Source organism: Coregonus lavaretus (assembly GCF_964263955.1).
Source record: "Coregonus lavaretus genome assembly, chromosome: 22".
Lineage (NCBI taxonomy): Eukaryota > Metazoa > Chordata > Actinopteri > Salmoniformes > Salmonidae > Coregonus > Coregonus lavaretus.
Genome location: NC_140009.1, coordinates 17474522 through 17494230, shown reverse-complemented (window position 1 = coordinate 17494230; position 19709 = coordinate 17474522). Strand labels below are relative to the sequence as shown.

Genomic DNA, 19709 nt, shown 5'->3' with positions numbered 1-19709 from the left:
GAAAGAAGAAGCTGTCAGCATAAAGTCCTGTGTGAGTTTATTGGTCTGTGTGTGTGTGTCTCCTACCTGTTGGCCCTGTAGTCTCTGCGCCAGTTGGAGCCTCATGGGTTTGGTGGCACTCATCATCCTGGGTCTCATCATGTTAGCACGGGGGTGACCCATACCCCCCATGCCTCCCATCCCTGGGAATCTGCCCCCTTGGCCCATCTGGGAGAGCATGGGGCCGAAGCCCCCTTGTTGGGGCTGGCCCTGCATAGGGCTCCCCCCGTAGGCTGACTGCATGGCCATTGAGGGGGGTCCGGGGTACCCCTGGCCGTACAGAGGCTTCTGCTCCAGCACTATGGAGGGATCCTGGCCGGGGAAGGGCTCACCATGCTGCTCTGGCCCCTGGCCCTGGCTGACCAAGTCGGGGATGCCCAGGGCCCGGTCGATCTCCTCCAGTGCGATGCCATCCGTGTTGTTGAGCAGAGAGTCCAGCTGGTCCAGCAGCGCCCGCTCGTCACTCTGGCCCTCGCTGGTGGTGGGCGGAGCCAGGAGCTCATCCAGGGCATTCCCAAACTGACGCCTGAAACACGCACAGAGAACCGTTAATTGTATGACATGATAGCATTGGCTGCCAATTGTCCTGGTATAAATCATATTTTATAAAAAATATTATTTAGATATAAGAGCAGGGGTCAGTGTATTTTAATGGAAGGCAAGAGGGTTAGTTTACCTGCTGTGGTTTCCCTCCATACCCATCACACTGTCAGACCAGGACGGAGACTGGTTAGGCTGGCCCTGTTGACTGAACGGACTCATCCCCATCCCCACCTCACCAGAACCTCCTGCACACATACAACACAAAACAAATATTAACCAGAGACTATATATCTCAGAATCAATTACTACAGATTACATACACATATAGACACATGCATACAAACAGACACATGCAAGACATCCCAGAGATTACATCCGCCATCTTCATTTTTTGGACTAACGCACAACCACACACACAGACACGTACCCATGTCCATTAGCTGTTGCTGCAGCATTGATCTGGTGCCAGGAACACTGTTGGACCTGCCCACCATGGGCCCTCCCATCATGCCTTTGGAGTTGTAGTCCATGCCAGGACGGCTCATGGAGGGGTGACCGGCTGAGCCCACGGGGCTGGCGCAGGAGCGAGGCATCCCCCAATCCCCTGACCCCCCCATGGGAGAGCGCTGGGGAACCCCCATGCCCCTGTTCATCGGCCCTGGGGGACACAAAACACACACAGATTAGCTCTTTTTAAAAAGCAGCAATGACATAGACTGAAACCCAGACCTAGATAGTAGGGGAAAGAGCAAGACAGAGGAAAGACAGATGTCAGAGCATGAAAGAAAGTGAAATAACTAAATGAGTTACTTGTTCCAACGCCTCGCGGACACACACCCATGTTCCCTGGGTATCCGTCTGTGCTGCCCATCATGTTCTCCTGTTTGATGAGCATGGGGCGCCTCCCTGCCGCTCCAGGACCCCCAGGAGGCTTGGCGTCTGCTGACATGGCCCTCTGGAAGGGCCCACGTGGGCCAGGGGCCATCCCCGGACTCCCTGAACACACACACAGAGGGACACAACAGATAGAGAAGGTACATGTTAGTCTGGTGTCCAGATTCTCTGAGGTTACTTTGCGGCTAGGGCTAAAACGTTTTTCATCAACACGCTCAATGTGACAGGTCCTACCTTGCAGGTTCTCATCGAGGCAACCCTGGGCCTTGTTCCCTCCTCCTCCCTGCTCGGGGTAGAACTCAGAGCCAGAACCCCTCAAACCTCCCAGGATGGACTCCAGGTTGTCCAACTGGGAAGAGATAGATACACATGTATCAGCAACAACACAGTATCACACAACCTACAGAGGTTAAGCACTTCATAGTAATGAAACTGTTCACAGTGAAGGCCAATGGGCAACGTATGTCAGTAGGTATACTCATGTAATTGTAATAATCTACCAGTAATGTAATGATCTGACCACCACACTGTGTGGTTACCTCATCAGGCGGCTCTGACTTGATCTTGTTCTCTGTGTGTTCAGTTGTGTGGCTGGGTCCAGCGCCAGGTCCTCTGGGTGGGAGGCCGGCAGTGGCTCCTGGGGGCCCCTTTCCCTCCAGCTCCTCAGGCTTGGGCTTCACATCCACTGGCTCTTTAGTGTCATCCTTGTTGAGGAGGTAGTGGAGGAGCGCGTGGGTCTTCTCCTTCTTGGGGCTGTGCTGCTCCTGCTTGGGCTCTGTCACTCCTCCTGCTCCTCCAGCCCCCACCTCCCGTGGGACCTCCTGGCCCCCCAGGGTCACCTTCCCAGTGGCCTCGGCCGTGATCTTGGCCACCTCGTCGGGCGTGTTGCTGTTCTGTAGCAGCTTGTGGAGGATCTTGTGCTTCTCCTGCAGTGACGCCGTGTAGTGGGCAGAGGCCAGAGCATTGGCCAGAGCCGCGCCCGACGCCTGGCCCTGACTGGTGGAGGCTGAGGAAGAGGAGGAGACTGCAGTAGAGGAAGGGCTGGCCATGCCTCCTGTGGGGTCCTTAATGTCGGACCCTGCTGGGGTGTTGCTGCTGCCTGGTGGGGGAGGTATAGAGGGCAAGGCGGGGCCAGTTCCCCCTAACCCCAGCTCCTCAGTGGGGGAGGTCAGCAGCTGCAGCAGCTTCTTATGGCCCTTACTGTCTGGGACTCTCCGGGTGGGTTCTAAGCTGGCCACCCCGGCCTCGCTGGCCCCCTCTCTGGGCTCCTTGCTGCCTGCCATGGCCTGGCTGTCCAACCTGTCTCCGGAGCTCTCGGACTGGGGGTGTGGGTGGTGGTGTTGGTGGAGTGGGTGGTGGTGCACGCCGGGCGCAGGACCCAGGCCTCCTGTTGGACTTTTGGAGCCGTCCGGGCCTGATTTGGCCGGCTGACTGGGCTGAGAGGACTGAGAGGAGGAATGTACGCTGGGGGAGCTGTCTGGTTTGTTGGTCGGGGAGGGGGAGGTGAGGGTGGAGGGGAGGGAGCTCCCGACCCCCTCGCTGATGGCCTGCAGGGCGTTGAGGGAGCTGCTGGAGAAAGAGGTGCTACCTCCTCCCCCACCTCCTCCTCCTCCATGAGGGCCCATGGGGGAGTGCATGCCTGGGACAGAAACAAAACCCACTGTCAGAAACTGTACTACAACTTTTACAAACAAAAAACATTAAACATTTTTTAAAAACCTAAGATTGATCATCTTTTTTGTTTTATGAAGCACACAGTCGTGGTCAAAAGTTTTGAGAATGACACAAATATTGGTCTTCACAAAGTTTGCTGCTTCAGTGTTATGAGATATTTTTGTCAGATGTTACTATGGTATACTGAAGTATAATTACAAGCATTCCATAAGTGTCAAAGGCTTTTATTGACAATTACATTACGTTTATGCAAAGAGTCAATATTTGCAGTGTTGACCCTTCTTTTTCAAGACCTCTGCAATCCGCCCTGGCATGCTGTCAATTAACTTCTGGACAACATCCTGACTGATGGCAGCCCATTCTTGCATAATCAATGCTTGGAGTTTGTGGGTTTTTGTTTGTCCACCCGCCTCTTGAGGATTGACCACAAGTTCTCAATGGGATTAAGGTCTGGGGAGTTTCCTGGCCATGGACCCAAAATGTCGATGTTTTGTTCCCCGAGCCACTTAGTTATCACTTTTGCCTTATGGCAAGGTGCTCCATCATCCTGGAAAAGGCATTGTTGGTCACCAAACTGTTCTTGGATGGTTGGGAGAAGTTGCTCTCGGAGGATGTGTTGGTACCATTCTTTATTCATGGCTGTGTTCTTAGGCAAAATTGTGAGTGAGCCCATTCCCTTGGCTGAGAAGCAACCCCACACATGAATGGTCTCAGGATGCTTTACTGTTGGCATGACACAGGACTGATGGTAGCGCTCACCTTGTCTTCTCCGGACAAGCTTTTTTCCGGATGCCCCAAACAATCGGAAAGGGGATTCATCAGAGAAAATGACTTTACCCCAGTCCTCAGCAGTCCAATCCCTGTATCTTTTGCAGAATATCAGTCTGTCCCTGATGTTTTTCCTGGAGAGAAGTGGCTTCCTCTCTGCCCTTCTTGACACCAGCCATCCTCCAAAAGTCTTCGCCTCACTGTGCGTGCAGATGCACTCACACCTGCCTGCTGCCATTCCTGAGCAAGTTCTGCACTGGTGGTGCACAGCTGAATCAACTTTAGGAGACGGTCCTGGCACTTGCTGGACTTTCTTGGGCGCCCTGAATCCTTCTTCACAACAATTGAACCTCTCTTCTTGAAGTTCTTGATGACCCGATAAATGGTTGATTTAGGTGCAATCTTACTTGCAGCAATATCCTTGCCTGTGAAGCACTTTTTGTGCAAAGCAATGATGACGGCACGTGTTTCCTTGCAGGTAACCATGGTTAACAGAGGAAGAACAATGATTTCAAGCACCACCCTCCTTTTAAAGCTTCCAGTATGTTATTCTAACTCAATCAGCATGACAGAGTGATCTCCAGCCTTGTCCTCGTCAACACTCTCACCTGTGTTAACGAGAGCATCACTGACATGATGTCAGCTGGTCCTTTTGTGGCAGGGCTGAAATGCAGTGGAAATGTTTTTGGGGGATTAAGTTCATTTTCATGGCAAAGAGGGACTTTGCAATTAATTGCAATTCATCTGATCACTCTTCATAACATTCTGGAGTATATGCAAATTGCCATCATAAAAACTGAGGCAGCAGACTTTGTGAAAATTAATATTTGTGTCATTCCCAAAACTTTTGACCACGACTGTACACCCCTGATTGACGTACCTCCAGGTGAGTACTGACTGGCACCCATCTTGGGGCTGCCTCGGTTTCGGGGGGACATCAGGAGCCCCTGCTGGGGGCCAATCATCCGGGGGCTCCCCAAGGGGCTGTTCATACCCCCCATTCCATACCCCCCACTGCTCTGGAAAGGGGGCTGCTGGGGGTGCTGATGTTGCTGCTGGGGTTGCTGATGTTGCTGCTGGGGTAGCTGATGTTGCTGCATGCCAGGGTGGTTCCCTGGACCTGGGTGGTTCATCTGATGACCCATCTGATTCATTTGGTTCATCTGGCCCATCTGATTCATCTGCATCATTCTGTTGCCCATGCCTCCCCTGCCGCTACCACCACCTCCATTCCCTCCGTACATTGAACCCCCTCCAATCTGTCCCATGTGGCTCTGTTCATTCATGGGCCCGTAGCCCCGGTTCATACCCCCCATGCCTCCACCAGGGGGCATGTTCATCTGGGTGTTGGGGTTGGGGGCCCCCATGCCCTGCTGCCTCATAGGCCCTGGCATCAGGCCCCCGCCCTGGGCAGAGCGATAGCCATGCTGCTCCCTGGAAGAGAGGACGAGGAGGCGAGAAGGAGGAGGAGAAAAGAGCATGTGAGAGAAGTGAGGTTATCATGACATCCTTGGCGCTCTATTCTGGTAAACACTCAGATCCAGTCTAGCAGAAGAGTCTCTTGAATAGTCATAAGATGGAACTGAAGTACATACACACTGAAGAAAGTAATTTAACGAAAAAAAATTAAGAAAAAAAAGTCAATTCACTACTCAACCTTCTAAACCTTACTTCTTCCAAGTGTTCTTTGAGACTTGTCAAGCACAATAATTGTACCTATTCCTCTTACTGAGAATGGAACAAAACCACCAGGTGGCCTGTAGGCATTCTCCACTGTGTGAAACATCAATACAAGCCTTCAGAGCCATCTGCCATAGAGAGGATGTTGTGGATATCAGCAGGCATCAGTTACCTCAGCTGTGTGTGTTTGTGTCTTGCAAAGTTAGCAAGAATGTGTGTAACTCGTTTTCTACCTCAGAAGGTGTGTGTGTGTACCTCTGTAGCAGGTGGGTGGATATGAAGCCCTGGGCCTCGTTGCTCATGGGGTGGCGGTAAAGCTTGCTCTTGGTCTGGGCCGTGACAGGGGTGCCGTCCGAGAGAGAGAAACGGTACAGGGGGGTCTCAGCGTGACCCTGTAGGAAGGCTGTGGGGCCAAGGACAAGGGGGCAAATACAATGGGTTCATATCAAGATATGGAAGTGAAATATATATCAAAGATGAGGTATAGGGTTGGTGGTATCATGACAAAAGTGGCTCTTTGTGATGCCATTCATGCGTGTTTTTGGACAGGTATGTGTGTTTTGGGAAAGGTACCGTGTGTGCGACTGCGTGTAACACATGTGTGTATTGGTACAGGTGTGTGTGTGGCGTACCCTCGTGATAGTGGCGTTTGTGGGACCAGGGCTGTCCGTCACTGTGCTGTAGGAACATCTGGATACAGCGCCTCAGCAGGTCCTCCCAGCCAGGACGCATGGACGCACGCAAAGAGTTCTGGTCTATCTGGATCAGCTTACCTGGAGGAAAGAAGAGGAGCTGGAGATTGTGGAGCATGGATTGTATATACAGTGAGGGAAAAAAGTATTTGATCCCCTGCTGATTTTGTACGTTTGCCCACTGACAAAGACATGATCAGTCTATAATTTTAATGGTAGGTTTATTTGAACAGTGAGAGACAGAATAACAACAAAAAAATCTAGAAAAACGCATGTCAAAAATGTTATAAATTTATTTGCATTTTAATGAGAGAAATAAGTATTTGACCCCTCTGCAAAACATGAGTACTTGGTGGCAAAACCCTTGTTGGCAATAATATGCCATTTAGCAGACGCTTTTATCCAAAGCGACTTACAGTCATGTGTGCATACATTTTTACATATGGGTGGTCCCGGGGATCGAACCCACTACCATGGCATTACAAGCGCCATACTCTACCAATTGAGCTACAGAGGACCACAATCACAATCACAGAGGTCAGACGTCTCTTGTAGTTGGCCACCAGGTTTGCACACATCTCAGGAGGGATTTTGTTCCACTCCTCTTTGCAGATCTTCTCGAAGTCATTAAGGTTTCGAGGCTGATGTTTGGCAACTCGAACCTTCAGCTCCCTCCACAGACTTTCTATGGGATTAAGGTCTGGAGACTGGCTAGGCCACTCCAGGACCTTAATGTGCTTCTTCTTGAGCCACTCCTTTGTTGCCTTGGCCGTGTGTTTTGGGTCATTGTCATGCTGGAATACCCATCCACGACCCATTTTCAATGCCCTGGCTGAGGGAAGGAGGTTCTCACCCAAGATTTGACGGTACATGGCCCCGTCCATCGTCCCTTTGATGCGGTGAAGTTGTCCTGTCCCCTTAGCAGAAAAACACCCCCAAAGCATAATGTTTCCACCTCCATGTTTGACGGTGGGGATGGTGTTCTTGGGGTCATAGGCAGCATTCCTCCTCCTCCAAACACAGCGAGTTGAGTTGATGCCAAAGAGCTCGATTTTGGTCTCATCTGACCACAACACTTTCATCCAGTTCTCCTCTGAATCATTCAGATGTTCATTGGCTAACTTCAGACGGCCCTGTATATGTGCTTTCTTGAGCAGGGGGACCTTGCGGGCGCTGCAGGATTTCAGTCCTTCACGGCGTAGTGTGTTACCAATTGTTTTCTTGGTGACTATGGTCCCAGCTGCCTTGAGATCATTGACAAGATCCTCCCGTGTAGTTCTGGGCTGATTCCTCACCGTTCATGATCATTGCAACTCCACGAGGTGAGATCTTGCATGGAGCCCCAGGCCGAGGGAGATTGACAGTTATTTTGTGTTTCTTCCATTTGCGAATAATCGCACCAACTGTTGTCACCTTCTCACCAAGCTGCTTGGCGATGGTCTTGTAGCCCATTCCAGCCTTGTGTAGGTCTACAATCTTGTCCCTGACATCCTTGGAGAGCTCTTTGGTCTTGGCCATGGTGGAGAGTTTGGAATCTGATTGATTGATTGCTTCTGTGGACAGGTGTCTTTTATACAGGTAACAAGCTGAGATTAGGTGCACTCCCTTTAAGAGTGTGCTCCTAATCTCAGTTCGTTACCTGTATAAAAGACACCTGGGAGCCAGAAATCTTTCTGATTGAGAGGGGGTCAAATACTTATTTCCCTCATTAAAATGCAAATCAATTTATAACATTTTTGACATGCGTTTTTCTGGATTTTGCTGTTCAAATAAACCTACCATTAAAATTATTGACTGCTCATTTCTTTGTCAGTGGGCAAACTTACAAAATCAGCAGGGGATCAAATACTTTTTTCCCTCACTGTACCTATTGAAAGACCTCCATTTTTGTAAAATGTATATACCCATTTAAGGATATTGTACACTTTATGTACACACAAGGCCCTATTAAATCAAACTCTGCAACCAGGTTTGCGGGATATGTCAAAAACATAAATTGTGTTGTGGTCAGTTTCACCTGAAAGCTCGTGCCGGGTGTTGAAGCTCTCTGTTCTCTCCACAGCAGTCACACGACGGGCCACACAGATCATACACGACTGCAGGTCTGAGGAAGAAGGGAAATAGTTAGTTTAGCTACACATACATTACGTTTGGGCTCGTGTGTGTGTGTGATTGTGTGTGTATGTGTGTAAGATTGTGTGTGTGTGTCGTTTGTATGTGAGTGTGTCTGTGTGTGCGTGTGTCCATACCTTCCCCCTCTTCTATCATGGCCTTGGGCTGGGTCAAGGCGAAGCATTGCATGGTCTCGTAGCGCGGCCCTCCTGGTCCCTCCTCCACATGTCCGTGGGTGTGGCCAAACTTGACCAGCATGCGGCAGGTGAAGGTGTGGCTCTTCTGACGTGGCGCCTCCCCCCCCCAGGACACCCCATTAACTGTGGAGGACGAGACACCCACATCAATATACATGTAGTACATACAAATATTTTATTTTAACAGGGAGTCCCATTGAGACCAACGTCTCTTTTGCAAGGGAGCCCTGCATGCACACAATTTACAAAATACAATAGAATACAAACACAGTGCCTTCAGAAAGTATTCACACCCCTTGACTTATTTCACATTTTGTTGTGTTACAGCCTGAATTCAAAATGGATTAAATAGATTTTTTTTCTCACCCATCTACACACAATACCCCATAATGACAAAGTGTTTTTAGAAATTTTAGAAATATCTAATCTAATTTACATAAGTATTCATACCCGAGTCAATACTGTAGAAGCGCCTTTGTCAGCGATTACAGCTGTGAGTCTTTCTAGATAAGTCTCTAAGAGCTTTCCAAGGCGGCAGGTAGCTTAGTGGTTAAGAGCGTTGTGCCAGTAACCGAAAGGTCGCTGGTTCTAATCCCCGAGCCGACTAGGTGAAAAATCTGTCGATGTGCCCTTGAGCAAGGCACTTAACCCTAATTGCTCCTGTAAGTCGCTCTGGATAAGAGCGTCTGCTAAATGACTAAAATGTAAATTTTTCCACACCTGGATTGTGCAACATTTGCCCATTATTCTTTAAGCTCTGTTAGACAACCATTTTCAGGTCTTGCCATAGATTTTCAAGTAGATTTAATTAAAAACTAACTCAGCCACTCAGGAACATTCACTGTCTTCTTGGTAAGCAACTCCAGTGTATATTTGGCCTTGTGTTTTAGGTTATTGTCCTGCTGAAAGGTGAATTAATCTCCAAGTGTCTGGTGGAAAACAGACTGAACCAGGTTTTCTTCTAGGATTTTGCCTGTGCTTAACACCATTCCATTTATTTTTTATCCTGAAAAACTCCCCAGTCCTTAACGATTACAAGCATACCCATAACATGATGCAGCCACCACTATGCTTGAAAATATGGAGAGTGGTACTCAGTAATGTGTTGCATTGGATTTGCCCCAAACATAACACTTTGTATTCAGGACAAAACATTAATTGCTTTGCCACATTTTTTTCAGTATTACTTTAGTGCCTTGTAGAAAACAGGATGCATGTTTTGGAATATTTGTATTCTGTACAGGCTTCCTTCTTTTCACTCTGTCAATTAGGTTACTATTGTGGAGTAACTACAATGTTCTTGATCCATCCTCCATTTTCTCCTATCACAGCCATTAAACTCTGTAACTGTTTTAAAGTCACCATTGGCCTCATGGTGAAATCCCTGAGCGTTTTCCTTCCTCTCCGGCAACTGAGTTAGGAAGGACGCCTGTATATTTGTAGTGTCTGGGTATATTGATACACCATCCAAGGTGTAATTAATAAATTCACCATGCTCAAAGGAATATTCAATGTTTTTTTTTTTACCCATCTACCAATAGGTGCCCTTCTGGTCTTTGTGGTTGAATCTGTGTTTGAAATTCACTGCTCGACTGAGGGACCTTACAGATAATTGTATGTGTGGGGTACAGAGATGACGTAGTCATTCAAAAATCATGTTAAATACTAGTATTGCACACAGAGTGAGTTCATGCAACTTATTATGTGACTTGTTAAGCAAAGTTTTACTCCTGAACTTATTTAGGATTGCCATAAGGGGTTAAATACTTATTGACTCAAGACATTTCAGCTTTAAATGTTTTACTAATTTGTAAAAATGTTGAAAAACATAATTCCACTTTGACATTATGGGGTATTTGTGTGTAGGCCAGTGACCAAAAATGTTTTTGCAATATAATCCATTTTATATTAAGGCTGTAACACAACAAAATGTGGAAAGAGTCAAGGGGTGTGAATACTTTCTGAAGGCACTGTATAAAAAATTACTAACACACTCAATAAAAACAATCCCATTCCTCATAAAAAAAGAGGTCCCCAATCAACATGTTGAACTGCCTGAGAGGCATCAGTACATCCAGTTGTAGGGAACTTTGTAGATTGTTTCATACATGGGATGGGGTGCAAAGAAACAAAAATATGTATGTACAAACAAACACGGATAGAGAGCCTCAGACCTACAGTATGTACAGTATACGCACAAACATATTTTGTCAGTGTCAAACATAACATTATGTAATTTAGCTAACACTCTTATCCGGAGCGACTTGCAGTCGGAGAATAAAACAAGGACACACGGCACAACCAGAGACAAACATGATATGAGATTAATTCAAGAAAAATGCATTGTATAATCTTCTAAATCGTTCAAATATCGGGACACACACACACACACACCACACACACACACCACACACCACACACGCGACAGAGGAACCAGCCCTGCTTGCTAGAGTATTACTACTTTCCTTCTTAAATCTAAAAGCAGAAGTATTCCCTCTCATTCTGATTCCTGGCTAAATGGACCATGGGATTAATGTAGCTGAAGTGTCGATTTCCAATATCCCTCCAGCACTGTGCAGCTGCCGAGGGCAGGGGGGAAGCAGAGCAGCCAGGTAGGCAGGGACACCCAGCCATCTATCCCGATTTGGGCCCTGACTCCTCATCAAAGCACAGCCACCCAAGAGGGTCACCTTCACAAGAAAGGGGATGGGGTGGGGGAGGGGTGCTCAACTAAACTTTACAGAGAGAGATCCTACTGTAGGCCTTGTGAAAATACTTTTAGCATTCATCCTACATTCTCTCTTGTCTGACACAAACACAATTAAAAAGGTGTTAAAATAGCACAGGTTCCATTACATTGCCTCTCTCCTATTCAGTCATGTGAGATCAATGATTAGGACGTGAGGGAGGAAGGTTTGGAACAGGGCCCCAGTCTCCCCCAAGGTCTGCCTTATCAGGGACCAAGGCCTCCAGTCTGTCTGAAGCCTTATCAGGGACCAAGGCCTCCAGTCTGTCTGATGCCTTATCAGGGACCAAGGCCTCCATCTGTCTGAAGCCTTATCAGGGACCAAGGCCTCCAGTCTGTCTGAAGCCTTATCAGGGACCAAGGCCTCCAGTCTGTCTGATGCCTTATCAGGGACAAAGGCCTCCAGTCTGTCTGATGCCTTATCAGGGACAAAGGCCTCCAGTCTGTCTGATGCCTTATCAGGGACCAAGGCCTCCAGTCTGTCTGATGCCTTATCAGGGACCAAGGCCTCCAGTCTGTCTGATGCCTTATCAGGGACCAAGGCCTCCAGTCTGTCTGATGCCTTATCAGTGACCAAGGCCTCCAGTCTGTCTGATGCCTTATCAGGGACCAAGGCCTCCAGTCTGTCTGATGCCTTATCAGGGACCAAGGCCTCCAGTCTGTCTGATGCCTTATCAGTGACCAAGGCCTCCAGTCTGTCTGATGCCTTATCAGGGACCAAGGCCTCCAGTCTGTCTGTTTCTGACAGGGCAGGTGGAGGGACTGAGGGAACATGTGTCTGTACAGAGAGGGGGCCCTAGGGCATGGGGGTTTCTAACTGATACTGAGAGATGATTTAAAAAGGTCTTAGACCATTAGGATCCTTTCTCCAGCCTGACAGAGACAACAACACCGCCTGGCCGTGAGGCCCGACATTTCCCCTCAGACACAATTGACCAGCACTTAGGCTGGACAGAGGGGTCGATTCAGGGAGAAAACACACACACACGAGAAACAAAAACATCCCACCCCCTATACACACACAGGGGGTTGTGAAAGTAAGAGAAAATGTGTGTTGTGTGTGTGTGTGTGGCGTGCATATGTGTGTGTGTGTGTGTGTGTGTGTGAAGCCCCAGTTGGCGTGGTCAGTGGTCATCCCACAGGAATGTGCAGAGAGAGCGTATTTCATTCATGGAGTCAGAGATAATGATGGGGGAGAGGCGCGGGGAGGAGAGAGAATAAAAAAGAAATATAGAGAAAGGGAAAGCAAAAGAAAGAAACTAGAGTCCTACCAACCACATTATTCAACACTAAGTTAAGTATAAAAATAGACAAGAGAATAGGTGAAAAAGACAGAAAGTACAAAACAGAGCGAGAGAGAGAGAGAGAGACGATGACACTTTGGAGCCGCTGCTTAGGAACACTGCTGGGGAGTAAATCAGGGAGCAGGTTCAGCTGAGCACACGTATCCATAATTAATCAGCTTTATAAATAGACACACACACACAGAGAATGAAAGCTGGTGAAGTGCAGCAGTGCATTATTCAGTAGTGAGTAGTTTCCAGATGGCTGCCATGAGATCTGAATAGAGCACAGGTCTGTTTTACACTGTCTGGACCACTGAGTGTGACTGACAGCTCTGCCACGCTCTGTCTGCTTAGAACTAGCTCTTTGTGTGTGAGCAGGTGGGTCACAGTGTGTGTGTGTGTGTGTGTGTGTGTGTGGTACCATTGGTCTTGGGCAGGTTCTTGTGGAACTCCTCCCTGTCATCCTCATGGAGGATGTTGTAGACGGAAGTGTTGATGAGCTCCTCCTGTTTGTACTGCAGGTACTGGGTCACGTTGTCAGACACAAACACTATGCTGCCCTCCCGGTTCACCACAAACAGAAAACCATCCAGGGCCTGAGGACAGAGGGAAAACACATGAAGAGTCAGTACAAAGGCCAATAAGAGGCCAGAGTCAGCACAGCCAGCCAATCAAAGAGGAGAGTCGTGACCTTTGACCTCACCTGCAGCAGGAGCGGCCCGAGGTGGTCTTTGTCTATGACCCCCTGTCCCGTGGAGGACACGTCCGACTTCTGTACATCGTCATCGTTGGAGGACGCTTTGCCTGAACGGAGGAGACCGTACAGTCAGATATGCCTCATTCTACAATCAAGTACACAGTAACACACATCTCCTGTACAATCTCCTGTGCAAGTGTGTGTGCAAATAAGAAAACATTTCAAGTATGAAGAGCTGAGCTGTGAAAGGCGTAAACTCTTTAAACACAGATCTGTGTAACTCTACATCCCCATCCACTTATTAGAGCTCCAACAACCACCAGGGGTCAGCGTTTCCCAACCTTCCCTCCACACAAAGCACCAGGTAAAGGGAGCAACATCCATATGCAGGCTTCTCTGTCTGAGGAGCGATGGGGCTGAGACCAGACAAGGGCTGGATGTAGACCAGAGCAGTCTAGTGTATGGTGTGGACTAGGTAACAGCCTGCTTTGCTGCCTCCATGCTTTATATTTAGTGTGAGATTTAAGAGGGACTGGCTGGCTGGCAGAGACCCAGGCAGGCACTAGGCAGCAGCAGTATTAATGCAGAAGCTATCTGGAGCTGGACTACAGGAATCACTCCATCTGATTAGGTCCAAGGGGGGAAAAGATACAGCAAACACAAAGAAAAACAGCCAGGCCTGCTCTGAAGAGAGAGAGAGAGAGAGAGAGAGAGAGAGAGAGAGAGAGAGAGAGAGAGAGAGAGAGAGAGAGAGAGAGAGAGAGAGAGAGAGAGAGAGAGAGAGAGAGAGAGAGAGAGAGAGAGAGAGAGAGAGAGAGAGAGAGAGAGAGAGAGAGAGAGAGAGAGAGAGAGAGAAAATGGGTCACATCTCCTGCAGCACGCTGGGTATGTACATAGTCAATGGTAGACTTCAAGGGGACTCCTATGGTAGGTACACATATAGCTCATCTATTGGCAGTAGTACTGTAGACTACTTTATCACTGACCTCAACCCAGAGTCTCTCAGAGCGTTCACAGTCAGCCCACTGACACCCCTATCAGATCACAGCAAAATCACAGTCTACTTGAACAGAGCAATACCCAAATACCCACTATGGTGAATCAATAAAACACAAAAGGAAAAGAAGGAACAGCACGTCAGAAATCAGCTCAATGTATTTGAAGAATCCATAGACTAACCACTTCTGGGAAAATTGGAAAACACTAGAACAACAACACGAAGAGTAATCTATCCAAAAGGGAGATGTATGGGTAAACCACTTCTCCAATCTTTTTGGCCCTATAATAATGAACAAACAGCAAAAACATATACATGATCAAATACAAATCTTAGAATCAACTATTAAACACTACCAGAACCCACTGGATTCTCCAATTACATTGAATGAACTACAGGACAAAATACAAACCCTCCAACCCAAAAAGGCCTGTGGTGTTCATGGTATCCTCAATGAAATTATAAAATATACAGACCACAAATTCCAATTGGCTATACTTAAACCCTTTAACATCAACCTTAGCTCTGGCATCTTCCCCAATATTTGGAACCAAGGACTGATCACCTCAATCCACAAAAGTGGAGACAAATTTGACCCCAATAACTACCGTGGGATATGCGTCAACAGCAACCTTGGGAAAATCCTCTGCATTATCATTAACAGCAGACTCGTACATTTCCTCAGTGAAAACAATGTACTGAGCAAATGTCAAATTGGCTTTTTATCAAATTACCGTATGACAGACCACGTATTCACCCTGCACACCCTAATTGACAAACAAACAAACCAAAACAAAGGCAAAGTCTTCTCATGCTTTGTTGATTTCAAAAAAGCGTTTGACTCGATTTGGAATGAGGGTCTGCTATACAAATTGATGGAAAGTGGTGTTGGGGGAAAAACATACAACATTATAAAATCCAACAAGTGTGCGGTAAAAATGGGCAAAAAACACACACATTTCTTTCCACAGGGCCGTGGGGTGAGACAGGGATGCAACCTAAGCCCCACCCTATTCAACGAATTGGCGAGGGCACTAGAACAGTCTGCAGCACCCGGCCTCACCCTACTAGAATCTGAAGTCAAATATCTACTGTTTGCTGATGATCTGGTGCTTCTGTCCCCAACCAAGGAGGGCCTACAGCAGCACCTAGATCTTCTGCACAGATTCTGTCAGACCTGGGCCCTGACAGTAAATCACAGTAAGACAAAAATAATGGTGTTTCCAAAAAGGTCCAGTTGCCAGGACCACAAATATAAATTCCATTTAGACACTGTTGCCCTAGAGCACACAAAAAAACTATACATACCTCGGCCTAAACATCAGCGCCACAGGTAACTTCCACAAAGCTGTGAATGATCTGAGAGACAAGGCAAGAAGGGCCTTCTATGCCATCAAAATGAACATAAAATGTGACATACCAATTAGGATCTGGCTAAAAATACTTGAATCAGTTATAGAACCCATTGCCCTTTATGGTTGTGAGGTCTGGGGTCCGCTCACCAACCAAGAATTCACAAAATGGGACAAACAACAAATTGAGACTGCATGCAGAATTCTGCTAAAATATCCTCAGTGTACAACGTAAAACACCAAATAATGCAGGCTGAGCAGAATTAGGCCGATACCTGCTAATGATCAAAATCCAGAAAAGAGCCGTTAAATTCTATAACCACCTAAAAGGAAGCGATTCCCAAACCTTCCATAACAAAACCATCACCTACAGAGAGATTCACTTGGAGAAGAGCCCCCTAAGCAAGCTGGTCCTGGGGCTCTGTTTACAAACACAAAACAAACAGACCCTACAGAGCCCCAGGATAGCAACACAATAAGACCCAACCAAATCATGAGAAAACAAAAAGAGAATTACTTGACACATTGGAAAGAATTTACAAAAAAACAGAGCAAACTAGAATGCTATTTGGCCCTAAACAGAGAGTACACAGTGGCAGAATACCTGACCACTGTGACTGACTCAAACTTAAGGAAAGCTTTGACTATGTACAGACTCAGTGAGCATAGCCTTGCTATTGAGAAAGGCCGCCGTAGGTAGACCTGGCTCTCAAGAGAAGACTGGCTATGTGCACACTGCCCACAAAATGAGGTGGACACTGAGCTGCACTTCCTAACCTCCTGCCAAATGTATGACCATATTAGAGACCCATATTTCCCTCAGATTACACAGAAACAAACCCAATTTTGATAAACTCCCATATATATATATATATATATATATATATATATATATATATATATATATATATATATTGGGTGAAATACCACAGTGTGCAATCACAGCAGCAAGATTTGTGACCTGTTACCACTAGAAAAGGGAAACCAGTGAAGAACAAACACCATTGTAAATACAAGCTATATTTATGTTTATTAATCTTCACTTTTGTACCTTAACTATTTGCACATAATATGACTTTTGAAATTTCTTTATTCTTTTGGAACTTTTGTGAGTGTAATGTTTACTGTTAATTTATATTGTTTATTTCACTTTTGTTTATTATATACTTCACTTGCTTTGGCAATGTTAACATATGTTTCCCATGCCAATAAAGCCCTTAAATTGAAATTGAATTGAGAGGGGGGTAGACAGAGAAGATGGGTGGGGGCAGAGGGAGAAAGAAAGAAGGGGGTGGAGGAGAGGTAATGACAGAGGGAGGAGGATACGCTCCAGTGGTTCCCTCAATATCTTAAGATGCTAGGAGCAACCTGAGGATGCTGCATTTTATTGGACTGAAATACAGATGAAGCCAAAATGGCAAGCTAGAAAGAGAAGGAAGGAGAGAGTGAACTAGTGAAGAAGAGATACCGAGAAAGAGGAAAGGGGGAGGGTGGGACTGGGAGAGAGACACAGAGAGAAAAAATAAATAGATACAGAGAAATTGAGAGACAGAGAGAAAGTGAAATAGTGTGGGAGCAAGGGAGAGAGAGAAAGAAAGAAAGAAAGAAAGAAAGAAAGAAAGAAAGAAAGAAAGAAAGAAAGAAAGAAAGAAAGAAAGAAAGAGAGAGAGAGAGAAAGAAAGAAAGAGAGAGAGAGAAAGAAAGAAAGAGAGCCAGACAGAGTTGTAAAGAGTGAAATCTAATGCCTTTATTATTCACTTCCGGTAACTATGGCAACCTGTTTCCGGAGAGTCAGTGCCAGCTGTACTTCCCCTTCCTGTCGAGGTGGCAGAGACTAACTGTCACCTCCCCTTGCCTTAGTCTCTGTCTCTGTTCAGACTGACTGTCACCTCCCCCTGCCTCAGTCTCAGTCTCTGTTCAGACTAACTGTCACCTTCCCCTGCCTCAGTCTCTGTTCAGACTAACTGTCACCTTCCCCTGCCTCAGTCTCTGTCTCTGTTCAGACTAACTGTCACCTTCCCCTGCCTCAGTCTCTGTTCAGACTAACTGTCACCTTCCCCTGCCTCAGCCTCTGTTCAGACTAACTGTCACCTCCCCCTGCCTCAGTCTCTGTCTCTGTTCAGACTAAATGTCACCTCCCCCTGCCTCAGTCTCTGTTCAGACTAACTGTCACCTTCCCCTGCCTCAGTCTCTGTTCAGACTAACTGTCACCTCCCCCTGCCTCAGCCTCTGTTCAGACTATAATCCTCCCACTCCATTAGGCTCAGCTAGATCTAGGACACTAAACTGATCTTAGATCAATGTCTAGGGCCAACTTCAGCCTACTACTCCCTGCCGGTCCCCCTACCAATGCCCATCACAGAAGGCTGCCGAGAGGAGGACTGCTCATAATAATGGCTGGAATGGAGTGAATGGAATGGTATCAAACACATGGAAACCATGAGGTTGATGTGTTCGATACCATTTCATTTATTCCGTTCCAGCCGCTACAATGAGCCCGTCCTCCCCAATTAAGGTACCACCAACCTCTGGTGCCTCCAAGCCATTGTGAACACCAGTGGTGCCCAGCCAAAGGGGGAATGAAACATGCTCAAAAGTACTGTAAAATATTCACAATGTAACACCTAATCTACAACAACTTCCACAAGATCGTACCTGACAATAACGGAGGCTAAGCAGTCCACTTTGATTACCTGTAACGGCAGTTACACAACCAATGACATGCACACAAAGGCAGTGACATGCACACAAAGCCCTGCCAAAGTTCCCCCAAACAATCACCAATAGCCCAGGCTGTGAAATGGTGTGGCGATGAATGAGTGATGGATGAGTCTGTAGCTCTGTGCACCTGGGCCCACAGCTCTCCCTCCCCTACCCTCCTCTCCCTGGCCCAGCTGCTCTGGGGGAAAGACACACAGCCAGGGCTCCAGCCCTCTCACAGACCTGCTCCATACTATCAGCTCTAACTGCCTCCCTTTTAGCCCATCTTGCTTTCCAGTGCCACTCCAGTGCTAATCCAGTGCCACTCCAGTGCTAATCCAGTGCTACTCCAGTGCTAATCCAGTGTTATCTTCACATCTGTTAGGCTATCATCAAGGCCAATAACACTCCAAATGTTTTAGGTGCACTAACAACATTGGGAGCCACAGATTTAAGGGGTGATATGATGAAAGTAATGGTGATGGGTTTACTATTAGTCCTGTCCACAGGCTGACCAAACGTAGTATCCCAAATAGGGAATAGGGTGTCATTTCTGACATAGCCACAGTACTGGTTCTGAGACAGCCATGTCTAGCAGTGGTACTGTGTAGTCAGTGATAAAGTGACAGATATTACTAATGGGTTAGCCACCGCTACAGTGTGTGTGTGTGTCTACTGACCCTGCTCTTTGATCTGTCTGATCTGGCGCACCGTCTCCTTGAGGATGGCACACTTGTCTGGCTTGACGTTGAAGCTGTCGATGTCACCGAGGTTGGCAGAGATCAGTTCGGCCAGCTCCTCTATGTATTTAGTCTCCTGCTCCCGCCGCCTCCGCTCACACCTACAGGGGGTACCACTGTGTGTTATTACCGGTATTCACCATTATTATTTACCGTTGTTTTACCAGGGTTCTATTCATTAGGCACCAAACTGAAGAAAATGGACTGAAACAGGGAGGGACTACCTGAAATTGTACAATAAGAAATTCTTATATTTGTTTTCCATTGCAAAACGCTTTAAAACGTTTTTCATTCCATGCCCGACTGAATATGACCCTGGTAGTTTGACTAGGAAAACACTCAGCATATTCAAGAAAATCAGCCTATTTCCATGTTTAAGGTTAGCGAATCTGCCCAGTGTCTTTAATGTGCCGAATGTCATTTACAGTATAGCATTCTGGGATGTGGCTCAATCACTGTAATAACAACCTTTCATTCTCTAGTTCAGGTACTCTGAGCATTGACTCAACCATGCTTGGACATGCACATTCAACCTTCCATGACTTTGAGGATGCATTTACAGACTATTCAAACAGAAACCGGTTTACAACAG

At 47.0% G+C, this 19709-nt stretch overlaps 1 protein-coding gene across 5 annotated transcripts in view; it reads right to left on the bottom strand.

The window, feature by feature from the left end:
- The window catches only part of LOC311150106 (nuclear receptor coactivator 3-like), a 107368-nt gene that overhangs the window by 4320 nt on the left and 83339 nt on the right, over nucleotides 1-19709 (bottom strand). For all 5 annotated transcript variants that reach the window (XM_084187389.1, XM_084187391.1, XM_084187388.1 and 2 more), the window contains 14 exons: nucleotides 19058-19218; nucleotides 13335-13435; nucleotides 13053-13227; nucleotides 8540-8722; nucleotides 8308-8394; nucleotides 6231-6371; nucleotides 5854-6001; nucleotides 4799-5352; nucleotides 2016-3115; nucleotides 1711-1825; nucleotides 1393-1578; nucleotides 1010-1240; nucleotides 716-827; nucleotides 67-565 (listed from right to left, as the gene is read on the bottom strand). In XM_084187389.1, the coding sequence (XP_084043515.1) occupies nucleotides 67-565; nucleotides 716-827; nucleotides 1010-1240; nucleotides 1393-1578; nucleotides 1711-1825; nucleotides 2016-3115; nucleotides 4799-5352; nucleotides 5854-6001; nucleotides 6231-6371; nucleotides 8308-8394; nucleotides 8540-8722; nucleotides 13053-13227; nucleotides 13335-13435; nucleotides 19058-19218 (3793 nt within the window). The remainder of the gene's footprint in view (nucleotides 1-66; nucleotides 566-715; nucleotides 828-1009; nucleotides 1241-1392; nucleotides 1579-1710; nucleotides 1826-2015; nucleotides 3116-4798; nucleotides 5353-5853; nucleotides 6002-6230; nucleotides 6372-8307; nucleotides 8395-8539; nucleotides 8723-13052; nucleotides 13228-13334; nucleotides 13436-19057; nucleotides 19219-19709) is intronic.